Below are 22,516 nucleotides of genomic sequence, written 5' to 3' on the forward strand. Positions count from 1 at the left end.
CTCTTGTTATACTGAAAGGAAATAAAATGAGTATTTCCAAATGTTGTGTGGAACCTTTGAAAGCTATATATCTATTAATCCATATTCCTGACCCCCTTCCACACCTTCCCCACCCCAGCAAGCTCTAACACGTGAATATCAGTTGAAATTTTGGAAATCATTTGAGGACCCCCATATATAAATAGACATATATAAATAGTATAGTGCAAATTACTATACTTAATGTTATTATGATTGGTAATGTAGTAGGATCCAAATAACTTACGCTCTCTTGTACGTACTTCAGGGTTTGTTTATAGCTTGTCACCTAAGATGTCCTGTGCCCAGAAAAATCCGCTGAGTTCTAGATTACCCTAGAGCAGAATGTGTTCTGTGAAACCGGGATTCAGTCTGTGGTAATTGGTTACTAAATAGGATGTTTGGCTGGTGTACACTATTCTGAAGAAGTTTTCATGTGTTAATTGGTAGGAAGTGAATGAAGCATGAAAGTCAGTCAGGATGGTTTGTAATCTACATACTAAATCCAAGTAACACTAGCGTATCGGTCACAGTGACAGTATTCAATGTTATAAGACACAGTGATCCACGGTAACCACAAGGACCAAAATGTTTCCTATGGTACCAAAACACATGTCAACCTAAGGACGTATTACTTCCCTAATAACAAGGAGGAAAGCACATAAAATTACTTATGTGATCTACAAGATTACTTAGTCTAGATGTCTACATCTTCTTAGGACTGCACTTAACCATGTTAACAAGACACCCATTCATACCCAACAAAATGACAAAAGCTACTACTGTGACAAAAGCTACTACTGTGTGCTGGTTATGGATTCGAAATACAAATCGTTCATGATTAACTTGAAGTGAATTCATGAGAAGCTGCCCTTTAAGAATCGGGAAAGAATAGGCCAAATATTAAAAGGAAGCTGGAAAGATCTGAGTGTATTACCTGAGGATGACAAGGATGAAAATTTCCTTGGTCTTCAAGGACATTAAGACCCATTCCTCTGAGGATGGTAATGAGGATTTCTCCATTTTTACTGAACTTGAGTGAGAGGCAGTGGCTTTGATCTGCAGCCTGATAGATTCAGTTAATTTAAAAGGAAAAGTTATTAGGGTAAATGAATGAAATGAATAGGGTAAAACCTCTACAGCAAAGTTTATGCCTAATATTGACGCTTAAGATTTAACATTCATTCTCTGTCTCTTTTGAAAAGTTTGGTTAAAAACCTGTTTATTATTGAAAATTCTTAAGGCTCTTATTTGCCATCTTGAACTATTGTGGATGTCATATGAAATTCATTTTAATTGAGGAAAGAAGCATTTAGGGCTCAGAGTGTGAGCTTATCCCATATGAGCACAGTGGAGGCTTAAAGAGAGAGAGAACATAGCTGTTTTTCTCCTTACAACTCTTACTTTGACACGTATAAAGTGCCCCATTATTAATATGTATCAACATGTTCACTGAATTTCTTGCAGGCATACCAGCTGAAAATTTGCACACTTTCTAGCAAATGAATGGTTGCATTTTACAAACATCATTCACAATTTTTAAGAGGTTTACATGTGGTATACATTAAAGAAATTATTGACTTATTGTTTTTCCTCTTAATTTCATTATTTGAAAAAAAAGTTATACAGTACATACTTTAAGGAATTAATTTTTTTCTTTTTGCCTCTGGTTTATGGCATCTGAAAAACAGATATAAAATAGAAATCTTTAATATAATTGGGAAAACAACTTTTTGCCTAGTTAAATCACTCAAAACTCACAAATTTGAAATTTGGAAGCAAAACCTCTGGATTTTTTTTCCTAGAAAAATAAAATTGTTTTAAAAGTTTTAAACTAAGCCAGTACAATATTTATGAATGTATGTTCATGATGCTTAGGCTATATCCTTTTAGGGTGTAGGGACGCTCAGAGTTCAACATAGAAAATTATCCTGACTCTTCACACAGGGTGCCAACTTCAGTGTAGTGCACTGGTGTAACTGTGAGATGCTTGGATGTCATTCATTCATTCATTCAGTCAGTCATTTATTCACTAGACATTGCTGGGTGTCTTTTGTGTTGTGGGCTTATTCCCAGGCATTGGGGACATAAGAGTAAATGAGACATCTACACCGTCCATGAAGTGGTCTCGCTAATAAGACAAATGTCCATTGGATACCCTACTAAATTTTTACAACATTATTGATTATATTCCCCAAACTTTCTGACCACTGCAGTGTACACCTGAAACTGAATAATAATGAATGTCAACCGTAATTTAATATATATATATAATCATAGGATGTGGAGTACAGCATAGGGAATAGAGTCAATGGAAGTGTAGTGGCTATATACGATGTCAGAGGGTTAGTAGACTGGGGGGAGGGGGTTATCACTTTGCGAGGGGTGTAAATGTCTAACTATTACATTGTTTTGTGCACCTGAAACTAAAAAAATAAAAAATAAATGAGGCAGAAAGAACCTTGCTTTCCTGAAGTATACATTCTAGGGGGAGACAAGCAGTGGATAAATAAACAAGATAGTAACTATAGAGGAAATACGCAGGTTTTGAAAGGGATCCCACTTTAATCTGCGTGGTCTGGCCTCACCAAGTAGGTACCATGTGAGCTGGGTAGTTTTTTTTTTTTTTAATTATAATTAATCAGCTTTATTAGTCAAACAAAACATAAAAAATGTATGACGGAAATAGAAACATTTTTGGTATTTGATATACATCTAGAGTGAAAGCTTTAATCATGGAAGCAACAGCTAACGTACAGTAATAGAGTAGTTAGGGGAACTGTGCTAGATGTGTTACATGCACTATCTCAGGGATCAATGAACTCTTTCTATAAAGGGGTGTGATAGTAAATATGTTCTCCAGCTTAGTGGGTGACACAATCTTTGTCCTAACTACTCAACTCTGCCCATACAGAGCAAAAGCAACCATAATTGAATAAGTGTGAGCCGGGTAGTTTTGAATGTCAATTCTGTCACTTAGCCAAGTGACGTTAGGCAAGTTACTTCACTGACTTTCAATTTTCTTGTCTATAAAATGACACTATTTATTACCTGGAAATAATGTAAGGCTCTAGGAAGATAGCAAAGGTAACACAGGGCTTGACACATATTTAATACTTAGCTCATTACTTTTTAAATTAATAAACTGTAAATATCGCTGTAGAAGGATCAGGAAGCAGTTTTGTTCATTATGGTGCATTCTGCTTAGGCCACACAGAGCATTGTTTTCCTCTTACTGGCAAGTACTTTCACACTCTGAGTCCTGATTTACTAGTTTGTGTTTAAACGGCTGGAGAGACTCCAAAAGAAGGCTTGGTCTCCACTAGCAAGAGTGCTTGTCAGTTGGTTTTCCAGATAGGGGATGCCTGAGTCCCAGTTGCGATGTTTCTACCTCTCCTGGAGTTTATATGCTATCTCTTTCAGGAACCAGATTCCAGCCCAAGTAGAAACTTTTTGGACTCTGAGAAACTGAATTTTAGGCAACTTTCCATTTTTCCCCCTCCTTTTCCCAAATGTTAGGTCAAAGTATGAAGAAGAACAGAAGGATTTGCAGAAGGGAAACAGATGTTTATGTTCATTTCATAATCATAGGGCTGGATGGATATGGAAGACGAATAATAGCATCCAGGACAGAGCTGCACCAAAACCACTCCAAGGATTCCAGGCTCTTTCCTGTTTTTTAAGACACTTTTGCTTCTTCCCGTGAGAGTAGGTGTTCTCTAACTTCCCTCTGAATGTCTTACCGTCATGCTGATTATTGTTTTACAGACAGCAGGCTCAGTCAACAGCGATTCATGCTTAGGAAGCTTTGCCAGTCATGCCTGAGGCTGTTCTAGCTGTTGGTGCTTGGCTGCACCCAAGTTTGCCTAGTTAGTCTCCTTTCTGCTATGTTTTACAATTCCCACTTATCTCTGTTCTGAGTCTTCCAGCCTTCTCTCCCCACCTCACAGCAGCTCCCTCCCAACACTTTCTGATTCTCAGACTTGTGTATTTTTTCTTCCAGGGTCTCTCTATGTCCCAGCTATGGGAACAGATCTTTTTGGCAAACACTCTGTTTCCTCATTTAGGAATTTGCTAGCTGCTTTTGAGCAACTCTGAAGGCCTCTTCTGGTTTTACACAATATATATATATATATATATATATATATATATATATATATATAAATTGCTTTACTGATTGATGGTTGATTATAGGTTTGTTCCTCTTAATTTGGTTTTAGGGACTTTTATAGTCTAAAGAAGGGTTTTATGAACTTAATAAATTATATAAGATTGAATTATATGAACTTACAATATCCAAATGGTTTTGAACTATAAAATGGGAGTTCCATAGTTTCCATCCAACAAGAAATGCCTAGGATGCTTGTTGAAATTTATTATTTACAACTCTTCCTCTTAGTGGGTCTGGTATAGCAGCCTTGGCATGGACTAAAGAATCTGTATTTTCAATAGGCAGGTTTTTCTGATGACCAGGCAAACATAAGAAATACATGTGTGTCATTTGTAGTTGAATAAACACCTAACTAAATATTATGCTTAGGCAGTTTATATTGTTTACATGGGTCTATTGTGTTTAATGTAAGAAATTCCAACTTAGTAATTGTGGTAAAGATTACTGTTAAAATCCATTAAAATCTGTTCACTCTTTCTTTGGTCATATACCGTGTTTCCCTAAAAATAAGACCGGGTCTTATATTAATTTTTGCTCCAAAAGATGCATTAGAGCTTATGTTCAGGGGATGTCATCCTGAAAAATCATGCTAGGGTTCATTTTCCGATTAGGTCTTGTTTTCAGGGAAACATGGTAGCTAATCTCTCTTACAGTTATGTGTGGCCGAGTGTCTAACTTCTCTCCAGTGAAATGTGAACAGAAGTGATGTATGCCACTTGTGGACCTGGCCCACACCACCACTCCTCTGCATTCTTTCATCTTCTGCTGTCTAGATACAGAGCACTACAAAGCCCTAGGCAATATCAGAGTCACAAGATGGAAAAAAATAGATCCTTGAATGATCACATGGAACAGAACCATCTCATCAATGTGAATACTTGCTCAGGTCTGTTATATGAGCAAGAAATAGAATTCTAATAGTTTAAATCATTCTATATTTGAATCTGTTTGTTACAGCATCCTATCCTATCTCGTGTGCTGCCATCATACAAAAAACCTAGAAAAAATGTTGGCTTAGCTGTTAACTGGTAGGTGGTAAAAAAATAAAATAAAATAAAATAAAATAATATCCAGGCAGGAAAGATAAAGATCTGTGTTGTACTATGGCAAAATATTTTGCAAAACTATTATTTATGAAACCTGGAAGGTAAACCTCATTCCTACAGAGTCTGCAGCACTCACAGAAAAGATTAGGAAATGCCAGAATGTTAGTGTATGCTAATTGTTATTGTGTTTAGCTAGGTGCTACAAGAAAGAAAAGAGCTGAGTTCGTTGTTTTCTAAGCTGAGATTGATAGAACATAGATATTAATGGCCTTCTAGAGTTGGAAAATTTCAAAAATAGGCGATACAATTAAAAAAAGGATTTAAACAACAAATACCATTTCTCCGTTTAAACAGGAGAATCAGCTGTGTCAAAGATAAGATCCAGCATATTGCCCTCCCATCTAAGTGTACTGCTTCATATGGCCTCCAGGTAGCTATTGTTAATTTGAGAGCAAAAGGCATTGGATAGAAGAAGCAGACAAATAAAGCATGTTTAAGGAATATGTCTAGGAAAGACATACTTCAGTCTTGGATGTGGTTGTTGATACATGGAACTTAGCAGAAGCCTGGTAAGTTTTAGAGAGAGCTGTATTTCCAAAGAAACTCCAAGCTTGGACTACGTATACTTAGGACTGTAAAAAAACACTTGAGCCCCCCAAATTGCACAGACAAGTAGCAGGCTCTGAAAGTTATGCTGCTCCCAAGAAAGACATGCTCTCAGGCCCAATTCAGATGTGTGTCCTGGAGGATAATGGATGAGAAAGAAAAGCCTGTGGGAGAGCCTCGCCAGGGAAAGTCAAGAATAATGGCTGCAGGAATTCCTCCCAGAGAACAGCGTTAGGATAAACTTAAGAAACTTCCTCCATTGCCAGGGCCAGTGGTTCCTCCCAATGTTTGCCATCAGGAGTCTGTTTTTGCTGTGTGTCTCCCATTCTTCCCTTTTCTGAAAGGGGGTTTGAAAATTTGGGTGATCCCGTCTCTGTTCTACCATTGTCATAGGGCGGATCATTCGTCTCTGTTGGACGACAAGAAGCCCCATCTCCGTCACACGGAAAGGACTGTACATCACCTGTAGATGTTGGACTTGGACCTGGTTCAGTAACAGAATGGGACTCTGGATGGCTTCTCTTAGGAAAAGGGTGAGTTTTCCTAAGGGTGAGTTTGTTTTACCAGTGGGAAAAAGTGTGCAAGGGTATTTGGTGGCTGGACAGTCTGATGAAGGCAGAGATGGCTAGTTTCCATTAAAATCCATTCTTCTCTCTTTTGATCACATAGGTGAGCTTTATTTTCCAGCCTCTCTCAGAGTGAGGTGTGGCCTGTGACTAAGTTATCTCCCAGGGAGTGTGACTGGAAATGGTGCCTATCCCTTCCCATCCTGGCCTGTAAAGCTTTCCATTCAGGTTTCTCCATGAGCTTTCTCGTTAAGCTGCTTGGATGCAGATAACTGTGAGATCCTAGGGGATAGCAGGGTCACAAGATGGAAGGAGCCCAGGTCCCAAAATGACCATGTGGAGGAAAGCAACCCCACTGACTTGGATACCTGCCCAGGACCATCACATTAGTAAGGAACACCCTGCCATGTGTTAAATTCCATACGTGTTTGGGTCTATTTGTTACAGCACGTTAGTGAACCTTACATTGACCTTTTGATTGAGGTTGTTAGCTACAAACCTGTATGCTGCATATGTTGTTTGTTTACTGTTTCATGGCCTCCACTTACTCCATTATAAGGTATTTAACCTTGGGCAAATTTGTTAATATCTTTGTGCCTTGATTTCCTCATTAGATGCTATTAGGAAAATAATCACATCTCAGGATCATTGTGAGGAGGCAATGATTCCATGCATGAAAATGCTTCAAATATGCCTGAAGAACTATGGGAGTATATAGCTATTGTTATTGTTGTTAAGATATGCTCTTGTGGCATTTGAGTTTCGTAATTAATACGACCACATCCTGAGATTGGGAATGAAGAACATCATACATTAAAGCTGTGTTGTGAACCAAGACAAAATACTGAGTGAATACACATGAATCAGCTCTTTTTGTTTCATGAAAATTGGGCATGTCCAAAATGCTGGTGGACTTCAGAGTATTCAAGAATGATGCCAGGCCCGTCCGTGACTCACAGTCGGTCCCTATTGAGTTCAGGATGGGATTTATCCTGGTTGCATTACACCAGGAAGATTAACTTTTTTGGATTCCACTAACTAACCCAAGGGGTGGCGTGGATTTTGTTTGTGGGAAAGTAAATTTCCTGCCTTATCAGAACCTGAGTCCTGATGCAGAAGGTGGGGCCTCCATAGATCCCTGCAATCTTGCCTGAGGATTGATGAGGGAGATGGATTTGTTGAGTTTCCTTCCCTGTTCTTTCCTGAGAGGCCTTATGTTTGTTGCCCACCTCCCTGCTTCCTTTGCAGAACAGGCCCGCTATACCTAAAAACATAGCTATCCAATGTACTGAGCCATCTTGGAAAAAAATCTGCTCTGTGCCCCACAAGAAGAGAGAGAGAGAGATGGCAGAGTTTGGAAAAGCTAGCCCAGAAACAAAATCCTCTTTACCTGAATCCCAACCCCAATGGGCAGTTAAGTAGTAAAACTAATGAAACCCTTCCTGACCTGGACAGTGAAGGGAGCCAGGCCATGTGGAGCTTAGTCTTGGTTACTGGGAGTCTGTCCATCAAAACCTGAATTGGTGGTAGTTCTTGGTTTGTCACCGGCTAAAGCTGTGATGTAGGAGGGTTATGTACTACAGATGCGGTTTCTAAACCTGGGAGCATGGCTCTTCTTGAGTCACTCTGGTCACAGATACTTAATTTTCTTTTTTCATTTTTTATTCTTATTTCTTACTCCTAAGAGAAGTAGCTCCCAACTTAGCATCTCTGCAGTATGCTTTTGCTTTCTGAGTACAATTTCTATGCCTGGAGCTTCTGAACATGCTTAGTCTCTTAAGCATTGCAGTGTAGACTGTGGAAGGAACTATCCATGTAATTCCTGTCACTGCACCTTTGTTGTAGCTTCCAAGAGTCCAGAAAAAGCATCAGACACACATCACACTGCCTCAAAAAGAGATACTGGGTGTTTGGATACCTGCAAGTTTTTGGGGTTTTGAGCATCATTGCATTTAGAAGGAACAGAATGAGTGATTCCACTGGCCCATTCTTATTTCCTCTTTCACAAAATTGTTTTACATTTTTGTCTAAAGTTAAAAGCCTGGTGATGCATTTCATAGCCCCATGAGAGTTTTAGGTTTCCTTTTGGCTTACAAAAAGTGAATCTCATCCATTCTCCAGAGACTCTCAGGTATCTTCAGAAAGAACAAAAGAGAAACTACTGAGTAAATATTCCCAAATGGGCAGAACTGTGTCACAACACTTTATAGGACTGGAGCTTTGTTTTTATTCACTCTTTATTCTTTTATGTTACTCCCACCCCCCAACCCCTGCCCGCGTGGATAGAACATATTTTCCCCTCTGCTCTGGCCATTAAGGTTGTGATTGAGTCTACCTGGGACTGATCACCATTTAATTAGGTAGAAAAAGTTAGAATTGACATTCAGCTCTCTGTGGAAACAACTTCCTTTTACATATCATTCAATTGATAGAGCAACTAGATTTTCCTCTCCCTTTTCCATGAATTGTATTAATTTCCTGCATAGGCAGCCTGGGTTTGCAAATTGTGACTTAAAATGAGTTTCCAAACACAGGTGGTTTTTTGACAAACTATAGAAGGGATGGGTGATAGAAGAAAGAGTTGCAGACAGAAGCAATTCTGTCTACTGGAAAGATATTCCATGTTCATAGATTGGAAGAATCAACATAGTTAAAATGGCCATATTACTCAAAGCAATCTATAGATTTAATGCAATCCCCATCAAAATTGCAATGGCATTTTTAAAAGAAATAGAATAAAAAATAATCGTATTTTATGGAATCACAAAAGACCCCAAATAACCAAAGCAATCCTGAGGAAAAAAAGAACAAAGTTGGAGGTATCACACTCTCTGACTTGAAATGATACTAGAAAGCAACAGTAATCAAAACAGCATATTATTGGCAGAAAAACATGCACAGAGATCAATGTAACAGATTTGAGAGCCCAGAAATAAACCCACATATATATGGACAGATAATTTTTCACAAAGGAGCCAAAAACATACAACAGAGAAAAGAAAGTGTCTTCAATAAATGGTGCTGGGAAAATTGGGAAGCCACATGCAAAAGAATGAAATTAGACTGCTGTTTGTCACCATGTAAAACAGTTAACTCAAAAATGGATCAAAGAGGGCCGGCCCGGTGGCTCAGGCAGTTAGAGCTCCATGCTCCTAACTCCGAAGGCTGCCGGTTCGATTCCCACATGGGCCAGTGGGCTCTCAACCACAAGGTTGCCAGTCGATTCCTCGAGTCCTGCAAGGGATGGTGGACAGCGCCCCCTGCAACTAAAATTGAACACGGCACCTTGAGCTGAGCTGCCACTGAGCTCCTGGATGGCTCAGTTGGTTGGAGTGCATCCTCTAAACCACAAGGTTGCCAGCTCAATGCCCACAAGGGATGGTGGGCTGTGCCCCCTGCAACTAGAAATGGTAACTGGACTTGGAGCTGAGCTGTGCCCTCCACAACTAAGACTGAAAGGACAACAGCTTGAAGCTGAACGGCACCCTCCACAACTGAGATTGAAAGGACAACAACTTGACTTGGAAAAAAAAAAGAAAAGGTCTGGAAATACACACTGTTCCCCAGTAAAGTCCTGTTCCCCTTCCCCAATAAAATCTTAAAAAAAAAAAAAAATGGATCAAAGACCTAAATATAAGATTGGAAACTAAACTTATAGACCTCGGTCTTAGAGAGAATTTTATGTGTTTGCCCTCAACGGCAAGGGAAGTACAAGCAAAAATAAACAAATGGACTATATCAAACTAAAAAGCTTCTTCACAGCAAAAGAAACCATCAATAAAAAAAGGCAACAACCCAATGGGAGAAGATATTTGCAAATAATGCCTCTGATAAGGGGTTTATATCCAAAATATATAAAGAACCGTGCAATTCAACAACAAAAAAACCAAACAATTCAATTTAGAAAATGGACAGAATACCTGAGCAGACACTTCTCCTAAGAAGACATACAAACAGCCAACAGATATATGAAAAAATGCTCAACTTCACTAGCTATTAGGGAAATGCAAACCAAAACCACAATGAGATACCATCTTACACCTGTTAGAATGGCTACTACCAATTAGACAAGTAATAACAAGTATTAGAGAGGTTGTGGAGAAAAAGGAATGCTTATGCACTGCTGGTGGGAATATAAATTGGTACAGCCACTATGGAAAACAGTATGGAGTTTCCTCAAAAAATTGAAAATAGAGTTACCGTATGACCCAGTAATCCCTCTTCTGGGTATCTACCCCCAAAATTTGAAAATATTGATTCGAAAAGATATATGTCCCCCTGTGTTCATTGCAGCATTATTCGTGATGACCAAAACACGGAAACAACTGAAGTGTCCTTCAATAGGTGATTGGATAAAGAAGATGTGTTACATATATATATATATATATATATACATATATATATACAATGTAATATTACTCGACCATAGAAAAGATGAAACACTGCCATTTGCGACAACATGGATGGATCTTGAGAACATCACGCTAAGAGAAACAAGTCAGATGGAAAAAGTCAAGAACGATATGATTTCACTCATGTGGGATATAAAACTGAAAGCAACAAATGAACAAACAAGACAAACAAACATACAACTCATACACACAGACAACTGTATGGTGGCTATCAGAGGGAAAAGGCAGTGGGGGGAGGTAGAAAAGGGTAAATGAGGTCAAATATATGGTGACAGAAGGAGACTTGACTTTGGGTGGTGAACACACAATGCAATGTACAGATGATGTATTATAGAATTGTACACTTGAAACCTATATAATTTTATTAGCCAGTGTCACCCCAATAAATTTAATAAAATTAAAAAAAATCAGTTCTGATTCAGAGGATGATGGAAGTAGTCATGAGGTACAACATGCATAGGTTTCACCTTGAATGGGTTTATTTTATACACCTATGAATATAAACATACAAACCACAGACGTAATCTAACTCAACATACCATCTAACTAAATCCAAAATGTGTTATCCTATGTCATATGTCATGTGAAACATTAATTGATAGTACTTTTTCAGTGAGGGGTCTGCTACAAACCTCAAAGCTAAAGAATAGGATATAGGATGGGAGAAGAAATATGGTTGTTCCATGGTAAGCTGTTAAAGCTCTAAAGGGTGTTAGGATATCTTGAGTCATCTGGAAGGGAGTAGGAAGCAGGGCCCAGAGATTTTTCTTAGATACATTTGTAAAAAGCATGAGTGACCTTTTCTACCTTCATCCTACTGCCCCCAATTTTTAGTCCTAGCCGTTAGTTGAACTTGAGGCTACTCTGGAACATGCTGTTTATATAATAAATGTTTGAGTGTGCCACCCAAAATTTAGGCAGTCTTTTGGATATAATACAAATGGAGGTATTTGAGTACATCCCATTTATTTCCAAATGAAATTATACATTTAGAGTTACATTGTTTGAACTATGTGCTATTGGCCTCTTAGATCAAGAAAATTCAATGATATAATTACAGTAAAGATAAAATAATTAAGATGTGAACATAGTAGTTCAAAAATATAATAAATTTATTAAATATTTTTGTATGTTCATTCCTAAAGAGATACCCATTGGACGAGCAGTTTGTTCATTTATTCATCAAAGTTTTAATGGACCTGGAATTATCTCAGCACTGGAGGGACTAAGATGATTAAATAATACTACTTCATTCATTCAATTACTATCTATTGAGAGTCTGTTATGTGTTGGTTGTTGGGCTCTGTTTTAGAAGTTGGGGATAGAACAGTGAACAAGACAAAGAAAGTTCTTGCTCTCATGGAGTTTACATTCCAGTGTGGCATAAAAATAGTAAGCAAATAAATATAATGCCAGGTTGTGTTAAATGTTATAAAGAAAGACACAGCAGGAAAAGAGGTTAAAGAGGGACTCTGCATTTTAGTATTTGTGTGTGTGAATATGTTAAATAACGTGGTCAATTGAAGGTGAAGAGAATCTGGAGCATTAGTGTCAGGCTGGAGGAAGAGCAAATACAAAGTCTTCAAGGGACGAAGGAGTTGAGTGTGTTTGAAGAATATCGAGATGGCTGGTGTGGCTGGAGCAGAAATACTGAAGGGGAGAGTTAGGAGATGAGGTTGGAGTGATAACAGGGACCAAGTCATGGAGTGCCTTGTAGACCAAGATACATGGTGAGGTCTGAGTGTGAAGGGATTGGAGGACTTGGGGCTGTGGACAGTCGCCCTGCTACCTGTGTGGAGAACTGACTGTAGGGAACACGATATTAGAAGCAGGGAATCTGGAGGTGATTACAGTAATTTGGATGAAAAATGATGGTGACTTGGACAAGAGTGAAGGAAAATAAGGTGGGGAGAAGTGATCAGGTTTGAAATATATTTTGAATGTTGAGCTGATTGGTAGGAAAGAATAATAGCTAGTGGTTTGGATGGACAGGGAGGGATATTGTCAAAAGAAGGAAGAAGTTAAGGAGAATGCCAAAGTTTTTGTTCTGAGCAACTGGGTAGAAGATCGTGGTCATATACTTCTATGGGGAAGACTAGGGGAGCAGTAGATTGGGGGAATTAAAAAGTTCTCTTTTGGATAGGTTAAGTTTGAGATGCCTGTTTAGACATCCAAATAGACAGTTGGATATATGAGTCTGGGTTTCAGGAGGTTATTGGGGGTAAAGATACACATTTGGGAGTCATCAGTGGTTATTTAGTCATGAGACAAGATACAGTCAAGCAGCGCATGAGCGTAAATAGATAAGAAAGTCAAGGGACTGAGCATTGAGGTATGTATGCCAACCTTCAGTGGTTGGGAAGAGATGGAGAAAGCAGCAGAGGAGATGGAGAGAGATTTGCCAGCGAGGGGAATAAAAACCAGGAGAATATATTATCTCTAAAACCAAGTAAAGAAAGTGTTTCAAGGAGAGTAATAAACCACGAGAAAGCCTCCAAGAGATCAAGTAAACGAGGACTGAGAATTGAACACTGGATGTGGCAAGACATGACGACACTTTCCCTCAGGAGCTCACAGCACAGTGAAAGTTTATCAATTCATGGTAACTATATTATAAGGACAATACACACACTGTCATACCCAATCCACTTGGATGATACTCTTGGAATTGTATTTTTCCTTGTTATAGTCTTTACCTTGTAGTTACATTTTAATTCCCTTTCATAGCTGTGTGTAAGTGTCCAGACCCTATTCTTACACATGATACGTATTAGCTACTATATACCTAACACTTATCACAAGTAAGGCACTGTTCTAAGAACTACATGTATTAAATAATTTTGTTCTCACAAACAATCCTAATAACTTTGTTGTCTTTTTCCCCCCATTTGTGATAATTGAGGCACAGAGTGCTTAAGTAACTTGCTCAAGGCCACATGGTAAGGGCAGAGCCAGTATCAGAACTGGGCTGCCTGGCTTCAGACCTCACCATCTTGAGCAGTAAGCTGTACTTCCATCCTTACTATTATACCTCTATCTTCCTGGAGCTGGCAGCTATTATAGAAACATCTTTAAGGGATAGACTCTCTTTGACTTGAGCTACAATTTCCTGAAGACTCTTAGTAAACCAGTTGTAGGTTGTCATTTCAGAACGGGCTGATCGGACCCAGGGCCTAGATACGGGATACTTCTCCATGTGGAGAAAAAAGCATTTATTTTTCTTCTTCTTTTCTTTTCTTTCTTTTTTTTTTTTTACAATTGATTGTAGATTCTCATGTGATTGTGTAAGGGCTTATGTTTTATTAGCTCATATATTACATGGGGAGGATGATGGTAAAAGGATCTAGAGTCTTTGTGACGGAGGAGATCCCTCTACTAATGGGCGTGCTCACTTCATTACCATCCTAGATGTATGAGGCTCATGTCTTCATTTCCTTTACAACCTAACTGAAAGCACGTGAAAAGATTATGTACTTAAAAAGGTACAAAGTGTAAATCAAAGCAACAATGTTTGGGAATGCCTACTATGTGACAAGTATTGCTTTGGATATAGTGGCTGTGATTTCTTGACAGCTAAAATCATAGAGTAGCCAAAATCTTTAAGATGCTTGGATAGGTAACAATAAATATGTACACAATTGAAATATAAAATAATTTGACCCTCGTGGAATCTCATAGTGCTTCAGCCTTTGATCTTTAATATGTGTTTTTTTTTTAATAGGCTGACTTTAGCTCTAAAGATCGTTTTATTCTCTTTATCCCTCACACTACATTGTAATTGGTTCACCCAATAGATAGGGTGAGATACATAATTTTCAAAAGCACTTGAAACCTCTCCTTTTAGTAGATTTTAGGTTTCATATTTGATCTATTATAAATGTTTTTGAAATTAAGTACCAGCCAAGTTCCCTTTCCTGGAGGAAAGAGGGTGTAGAATAAATAAATTTTGCTAAGATGTTTACAGGTCAAGTAGCCTAGTAATTTTCTTAAGTTGCAGACACCCTAATGTTATAATTTGCTTTTTTTTTTTAAGGTAAAAGTCTACCTATTCTTCTCTTTATTCTGTTCTCATAAAAATTGTCTTCTCTGGGCATAGATACTATATTTTCAGAACAGCTGAAGGGAGCCAACATTCAAATTTGCTCTTAATTTCTACAAATATAGAAAAACCTGCTGGGAAATGGATACTATGATTCTCTCCCTGTCTGCTATGTAATATTATCATAAATCATGTAAATGTAGGAGGAGGAGGGGACTTAGGTGATTGTTTAGCTCTGGAAAAGAAGCTACTTCCTGCAGAAAGAGGATTTCAAAAGGCCACATAACAAAGCCAGCACTCACACAGGTTTCCTGTGGGTCGTTTCCCCTTTGCTGAATCTCACCCGAAGCCAAGGTGACGGAAGAGACATTTTCCTCTTACAAAATCTCAAATCGCAAATAATTTATCAAGCTGATCACTATGTTCAAAAAGTTATAAAATCTAGGCTATTGTGAACTTCTGAAGAATTTCATGAACTTTTAAGAAGTTAATAAGATTTCTTTTGGAAATTAAGAGAAAATGTAACGGTCAAAATGGAAAAATTTAGATAAGCTATCACACTGATACGCTATCGCACTACAAACTTTAGAACACTCAAAACTATATACCTGAAAGAATTAAGTTGTGACTATAGTATCTTAACTGTCATGATTTAAAACACTTTATCCCCAATTTTGTCCTTTTGGGACATACTTGAAAATGTTTCAAATTTGATTTTTAATCTTTATTTTTACTTTTAAAAACCTAAAAATGTTTCTTTTCCTTCAAAATACAGATTGCCTAATAGATATTTAATACCTTTTAATACTTTCCCCCCCATCCACAACCCCAGGAAAATGAAAATGCAGTAGTAATGGTGCAGCACCAATTGATATAGAAGAATGAAGGTTCTAATGTTTATTAATCTTAGCATTTTCATTTATGAATGGCCTGAAATGAATATAGGAAAAGTGGCATGAACTCTTGTTTCGCCAATTATGTGGTTAATGGTGATTTTTTTTTTTTTTTTTGGTAAAAAATTGTGGTACAATTACACTACATTTTAAAATGTTCACAATAAAAAGTTGATAAATATGAGGCAAATGGCCCCAAAGCCCAGAGGACATTTCAGGGTATTTCCCCCATGTTATTCACTTGATTTAAGAAGGGAAAAGTGTTACAGTACAAATTGATGTACACATTGTTCTAATAATTCCAGCAAAGCCCTTGGCTGTATGTTATGCTAAGCTACCTGGCTAGTTCTAGGCCGGTACCCAATAGTGACATTAGACGAGAGCTAGGCCCCCATGAAGTTGGGGTGTCGCCCCCGTATCATTCACCCGGTCTGCAGGGGTAGGTTTTCCGCCTTTTCTTACCTGCATAGTGGTCAAACACGGTGGGCACATACTCCTCTGGGAAGGCGTCATTGGCGTAGCTCATCAGCAGGCAGGTTTTCCCCACAGCACCGTCCCCCACCACCACACACTTCAACATCTTCTTGTCCTCTTCGGTGCCCCCGCAGCTGCAGCTGCTGTCATTTCCCTCCTTGCAGTTCATTCTTGCGGCTCCAGCTGTGGTGACTGAGCTGCTGCTGTTGCCTCTCCTGCTTCTCGCAAAGCCCATGGAGCAGTGGGCAGCCAGCGGCAGGCTTGGGATCACTTTGCCTTACTTTGGGTACCTGGGATCATACAAAGTCGTCCTTGGCAGCTGGCACATGCCCTCTTGCTTATCATACTGGTAAGGAAAGTTAACACACACACTTACGTGGGAGAATTATTCAAAGGGACTGTCCCTTTTCCCTATCAGTTTGAGTTAAGAAACCCTCATTTTCACTGAATTCTGGGGATTTCCTGCCAATCTGGAAATTTCAACAGCTTGAGGGTTTCACTCTGCTCTCCCCCTTTCCAGCCTGGCTGAAGACACGGTGGAACTTTGCTGAATCTTCCCCATTTTCCACTTCACATCTAACATGGAGGAAAGCTGGGCTTTTTAATGGAGTTTTCCCCTTGCTTCCTCCAGCTTGGGTTTCCTGCTGCATTCCATATTAGGATCAGTGGGCTGGGGAAGTCTGCAACAATGGGAGCTCTGTGTGTGTGTGTTTGTACTTCTGGGGAACGCTGCCAGAACATGGAGTGGGAAAACACTAGGGGTCCCAAAGCAGTCTCAAGCTGTCAGGCTTCCTGTTTCGCGTCCACTGCTGGGGGGGCTGTTTGCCTGTGGCTGGCTGGGAAGAGGCTGACGAAAGGATGGAAACTAGGGAGTACTGTCTGCCAGAGAAACGGGAATGGTTTAAGTGAGCAGAGCGAACCACACCAGCCGTTGTAGGATAACATATGACATCATCTCTCACTGAGTCACCAGTTAAAAGCTCTGCAAATTAAAAATGGACAGTTCTTCACATACTTAAATGAAAACCTTAAGCAATTCGTCCCTACAATAAAGAAGAAAACCTTCCAGAGTTACACTGTTTTAAAGGGGAACATTCTTGTAGATTGTAGGTATAATATGTGTGATCAGGATTATAAATTGCCACAGTTGAGCACAACACTCAAACAAACATGTGTCAGGCACAAACATTTTTATGGTTGTAGCACATAAGAAATCAGTCAGATGTGAGATATTTGCATCTTCTTATTAGTGAATAAACACACATGTGCTTGGCTCACCCTTATTCTTGGAAATGAGTGTGGGCGATGGCTTTATTAGTTTGTTTTAGGTCCCCAAATGCTGCTTTCACTTTGACGGTTCCCTTTTTGATTTAGTCCTATCCCCTTGGGTCAGCCTGGCCCTCTTCAATTACAAAGGAGCCACTGGCAGCTAATTTATTTGTCTGTTGGGTCACTCAGAATGAAGCCCCTTTGAAGCTCTGCATTTAATTAATGTACTTGGTCTTAGAAAAGAAGTGGAACTCTGCAAATGATTTTGACAATGGGTCAAGTCCCTTTTTGATGAAGGAGTTCTCTGTTTCTTTGAGATTTTTGAGCAGTGATTTTTAAGAATTCAGATTATCCAATTGATTTGAGGAGGGTTTTTAATATTTTTTGGAGAGGGTGGGAGAGAAGTCTATTTTGATATGTGACTATTGGTAATATACATGTATATGTGTATACATATATATGTTGCTATATATACATATATATGCTACTGTATAATAAATACAGGCCTAAATTTCTTCTGTTTTGAATAATAGTAATATTTACCACAGTGCTTAGTGTCCCAATATTTCTTTCCTAGAACGGGTTGATGTTTCAGTCAGGTTGTGGTATATCTACTAGGAGGTTATGTAACAACTTGTAACAACTCCCAAGGCTCAATGATTTAGAATAGCATGTGTATTTCTTAGTCACACTGTATCTGTATTGTGTATTTTTGTCACCTTCATTCAGAGATCTAGGCTGGTGGAGCAGTCACGTTGAGACCATTGGGAGAGGAAGAAATGAATGTGGTGAAGTGGTATTGGCTCGTAAAGCTTCCTCTGGAGGTGATGCTTCTGCTCTCATTCATTGGCCAAAGCAAGTCATGTACCCATGCTGGATTATTCAACAGGGTCAGAAGTATAATCCTACCATGCTCCGGGAAGGAGAGAACTATATGTTGATGAATAGCCTGAATAGATTAGATATGGCTTAGGTAACCAGAGATCATTTAGTTGAGGTTCAATTAGGAGCTCAAAAATTGAATTGTTTATGATTAGTGCCATTCTGATGCATTTGAAGATACCTGTGACTGCATATGATTTATATAACTTAGTTTCATTTAATCTACCTGAAAATGCCTGGAAAGTAGGCTCAAGTGTGCAAGTGGCAGCCAAACAAATCTGTGCAGGTGAAGAAGTGATTGACAGTGTCAAGAACTCCATCCTGAAGAGGAACAAGACCACTCTGAGCACAATGTGTTTGGCAGAACTTTGAGGGAGTCTGTCTTTGACCTTGTCCCTGAGATCAGACAGTAAATGTGGCATGGAGTTCTCAAACATGGCTGCCCAGCCTGGATTCCTATACCATGAATATGCCCCTGCCCACTGAACCCTGGTCTAGGAAAAAATTGAAAAATTGGATCAGGTGAAATTTTGCTACATCCACATCTAACCTAAACCTTGTGCCATCAGACACAGGTGTTTAAGTTTATGCAGATTGCTATGTGGACCACAATTTCGGAGACGTTTAGGAAACTTGAGGCAGCCAGTTATGGGTCTTTCACCTCTACCTCAAAGGATTGGTACATCTGCTGGATTGGATTGTATGCAGAGGTGGTTTGTGGCTATTGAGAATGTTGGCTATATTTCTCAAAATAAACTTACTTCTTTATTCTTACTGCCCTCCAAATTGAATATTTATAGGGAGAAATGATTGAGACAGCCCAGTGAAAAATGGCAAAAAAAGTTAAAATATTAATAGTCTACTTATTATATAGCTCACCTTGTCTACGTGAGAACAAATCTTTCTAGATATTAAATGATTGACCTGAACCACAGTAACAGAATCTTAGAAAACAATTAAACACAATTCAGTATTGTTCTTCTAGGTCCACGAGTCCATAGAATTGTGACTACTTGTCCAGGTAGAATGATCAAGTATCTACTTTAATTCCAAAGGTTTATAGATATGAATTTAGAAGTGGTTTAAAAAAATTTGCTAAAATATTCTTTACGAGATGCCTGTACTTTTAGGATCTTGGGCCATTTGAATGGTTGAGTGATGGTTTTGTAGCCATTAATTATTTGGTTTACCTCAAGCACCAAGTTTACACAAACTTACCAGTACATGGTGAAATCTTATTGGGTGATATTTCCTGCTTTTTCTAAGAGTTCTTAATTCCATGGCTCCTTGTCCTCTGAGCTTTGGCTTCACATAAATTTTCCCAAATGCCAACAGAACATTTTTTTTTTGCATAAAATTCTGACTCCTCTGATTGCTTCCAGTTTTATTGTGACTTAAAAAAGAGCCCAGACTTCCCTCCCCTATTTTTTTTTCTTTTGTGCTTGAAACTCAAAGTTATACAGGGAAATAATGCTGTTGGATCAAATACTCTTATTCTGGATTAGCCTCTATGTAGGAGATCTAGTTTTAGGAATGTGGGATGGGCTGTGGTTACTATGATTCCGGATACTCGGCTCTGTCACGAGTCACCCTCATTCCAGAGGAACCCCTCTCTGTAGCCTGTAGGGAAGTCAGGCCTTTAGTGGCAGTGGATATGGTGTGAAGCAGGAGGAGCTGCTGGCGTAGGAGTCGTGGCCTAAATCTCCCACTTGGCTGAAACCTCAGGATCAGTTGGGGCACTGCTAAGACTTAACAGGCAGTCCTAGGTCTAGCGAGGATAGGAACTGCCCCTCCCCAGGGGACAGTGAGTCATTGTCATCAGGGACACTCATCCCTGAGCCTTTCCTTCACCTCAGAAATAATTCTACAGTTGATGCTGGTGTAACATAGCTCCTCTCACAGTTATGTTAGAAAAATAAAATGAGCATTTTGAGAAGTAGAGGGTTTTTCTATGAGGCAGTAGGGTAAGCCATCAAATTCAAGATGGTAGATTCTGCTCAGATGCTACCATTCTCCCCTTCAATGCCAGGGTAAATGTCATCATGACACATGTTCTAGCTGAATCAGGACATGGCTGACAAATGCTTCTCAACCCAGTGCTCCAGGCGTCTACCACAATGTGATGGGCATGTAAAGTAAATCCTTTTCCAACCCTACTCAGCCTTCACCAGACAGAGCAAGTAACTCTTCCTGTAATCAAAGAGGAAGGAGAAACAGTCGGTGGGCCATCTAACATTTAATAAACAACATTTTGTTATATGTTAGGCACTGTGCTGAAACATTTTGCACTCTTACTACGTTTAATCCTTTCAGTAATTAGAGTGGTCAGTGTCATGATTTCCATTGTTCTTAAATAGAAACAGTCTCAGACTCCAAGTCTCAGAGCTGGTAGTTTAAGTGATGGAGCAGGGATTCAAGTCCAGCTCTGAATCTGAAGGCCAGATTGCATTTGCTCTTCAAGCCTTCATAGAACCATTGTTAATAATCAATTGTTTATATGATTTTAAATGTATCATATGGGTTTGAGGAAATGGCTGGAAGAGCAAAAGACCTAATGTGAGGGAATCCCTGGAATGTTTGAGCTCCAGTGTGCCTGAAACAGAGTGAGTGAGAGAAAAAGCGATGAGGGAGCAGAGGAACAGGCTGTGAGGCCTTTAAGATCTCTGGCCACGTGTGATGGGAGTCCCTGAGGGGTTGGAGCAGAGGAGTCATGTGATTGGGTGTATTTTAGAAGGATCATTCTGGCTTCTGTGAAGATCACACACTGGGAATGAGGAAAGGATGAAAGCAAACTCAGTTGTAATAATCCAAGTGAAAGATGTTGGTGGCTTGGACCAAAGAGAGAGAGACAGTAGAGAGAAGAGGTCATATTTTGGGTATACCAATGATCTGAAGGATTGGATGTAGATTATGAGAATAAGAGGAGTCATGGATGAACCTTAAAGATTTTGTCCTGAGCAACTGGAAAGATGGAACTTCCATTAATTGACAATGTGAATGGAGATTTGGGAGTAGGGAAGATTAAGATTTCAGTTTTGGGGACAGTATGCTTATTAGGCAAACAGGGACACATATAGTTCTGGACCTCAGGGGAGAGCTAGGGCTGGAGATGTAGATTTGCTTCCCCAGAGACAGGAGAAACCTCTTGAGATAAGAGGATTCAAAGGAGACTGAGGAAGAGAAAGAAGAGTGCTTCAAAGAGGAACCTAAGAGAGTGTGGTGTCCAGGAGGCCAGGTGAGGAAGGTCTTTCCTGGAGGAGGCACTGGAGAATGCTGCCGAGTTCTTGACATTCAAGTAACAGTATGACTGATAACTGACTATGGCATTTTGCTTTGTGAAGGTCACCGGTGGTTTTGGTGGAATTGATGGGGACAAAAACCTGACTGGAGAGGTTTAAGAGAGGGATCAGGATCAAAATGGCGGCGTGAGGTGAGCCTCTGTAAAGCTCCCCTGGAATTTACAACTAATTGAACAACAATAACTCCACAAAGGACTCCCTGCACAGCAGACAGGGAAGACGAAGAGGCTACTACTGAATTCACCTAAAGGTGGGCGTATCGGGCGAGCGGGTGGGGGGGGAGGAGGGAAGGGAGAAGTGCAGAGACTGAGCCGTGGGCGCAGGACGCAGACCTAGCTCAGTGCTCCGAGCTCACTGCTTCCCAGAACTACCGCAGCTGCGGGAGAGGGAAGAACTCGGACTGCTAGGGCTCCGCTTATGGCCCACAGGGCTGAGGGGGCAGCATATAACACGGCTGAACCCAATGCTCACGGCAGAGACCTCGGAGAAAAGACTGAGGGAAGAAGGCTGAAAACGGTGGTTTAAGCCCTCACTACCGAGTGGAGAACGGAAGCCTTAGGCACTGAGACTAGCTGCCCGCTCCCTCCCCTCCCAGAGCTCGCCCCGCCCCCACCTGCCCGGTGCTAGAAGCGGAACAGTAGCAGTGTCAGATCAAAAGAACAGAATATTTGCTGTTCTGAGAACTGTGGACCACAGACACAGATTCGCAGCCCAACTTGTTCTGGCAAAGGGGAGGGAGCTATGGAAGCAGGACTGGCTGTGGTGGTGGTCGCCACCATTGCTCTGGGCCACCTCTCACAACTCACCCTGCCCCTGGCCCCACCTATCTGTGTGGATCCCT

The 22,516-nt window shown here is 39.8% G+C and overlaps 1 protein-coding gene across 1 annotated transcript in view; it reads right to left on the bottom strand.

Annotated features, from left to right (window-relative positions):
* Positions 1-16,845, bottom strand: part of RHOJ (ras homolog family member J) — a 79,507-nt gene extending 62,662 nt beyond the window's left edge. Inside the window, exon 1 of the mRNA XM_019733690.2 lies at positions 16,214-16,845. Within this exon, the coding sequence (XP_019589249.1) occupies positions 16,214-16,460 (247 nt within the window). The 5' untranslated portion in view covers positions 16,461-16,845. The remainder of the gene's footprint in view (positions 1-16,213) is intronic.
* Positions 16,846-22,516: the final 5,671 nt, after the last annotated feature.

Source organism: Rhinolophus sinicus, linkage group LG03 (genome assembly GCF_036562045.2).
Source record: "Rhinolophus sinicus isolate RSC01 linkage group LG03, ASM3656204v1, whole genome shotgun sequence".
NCBI classification, from domain to species: Eukaryota; Metazoa; Chordata; class Mammalia; order Chiroptera; family Rhinolophidae; genus Rhinolophus; species Rhinolophus sinicus.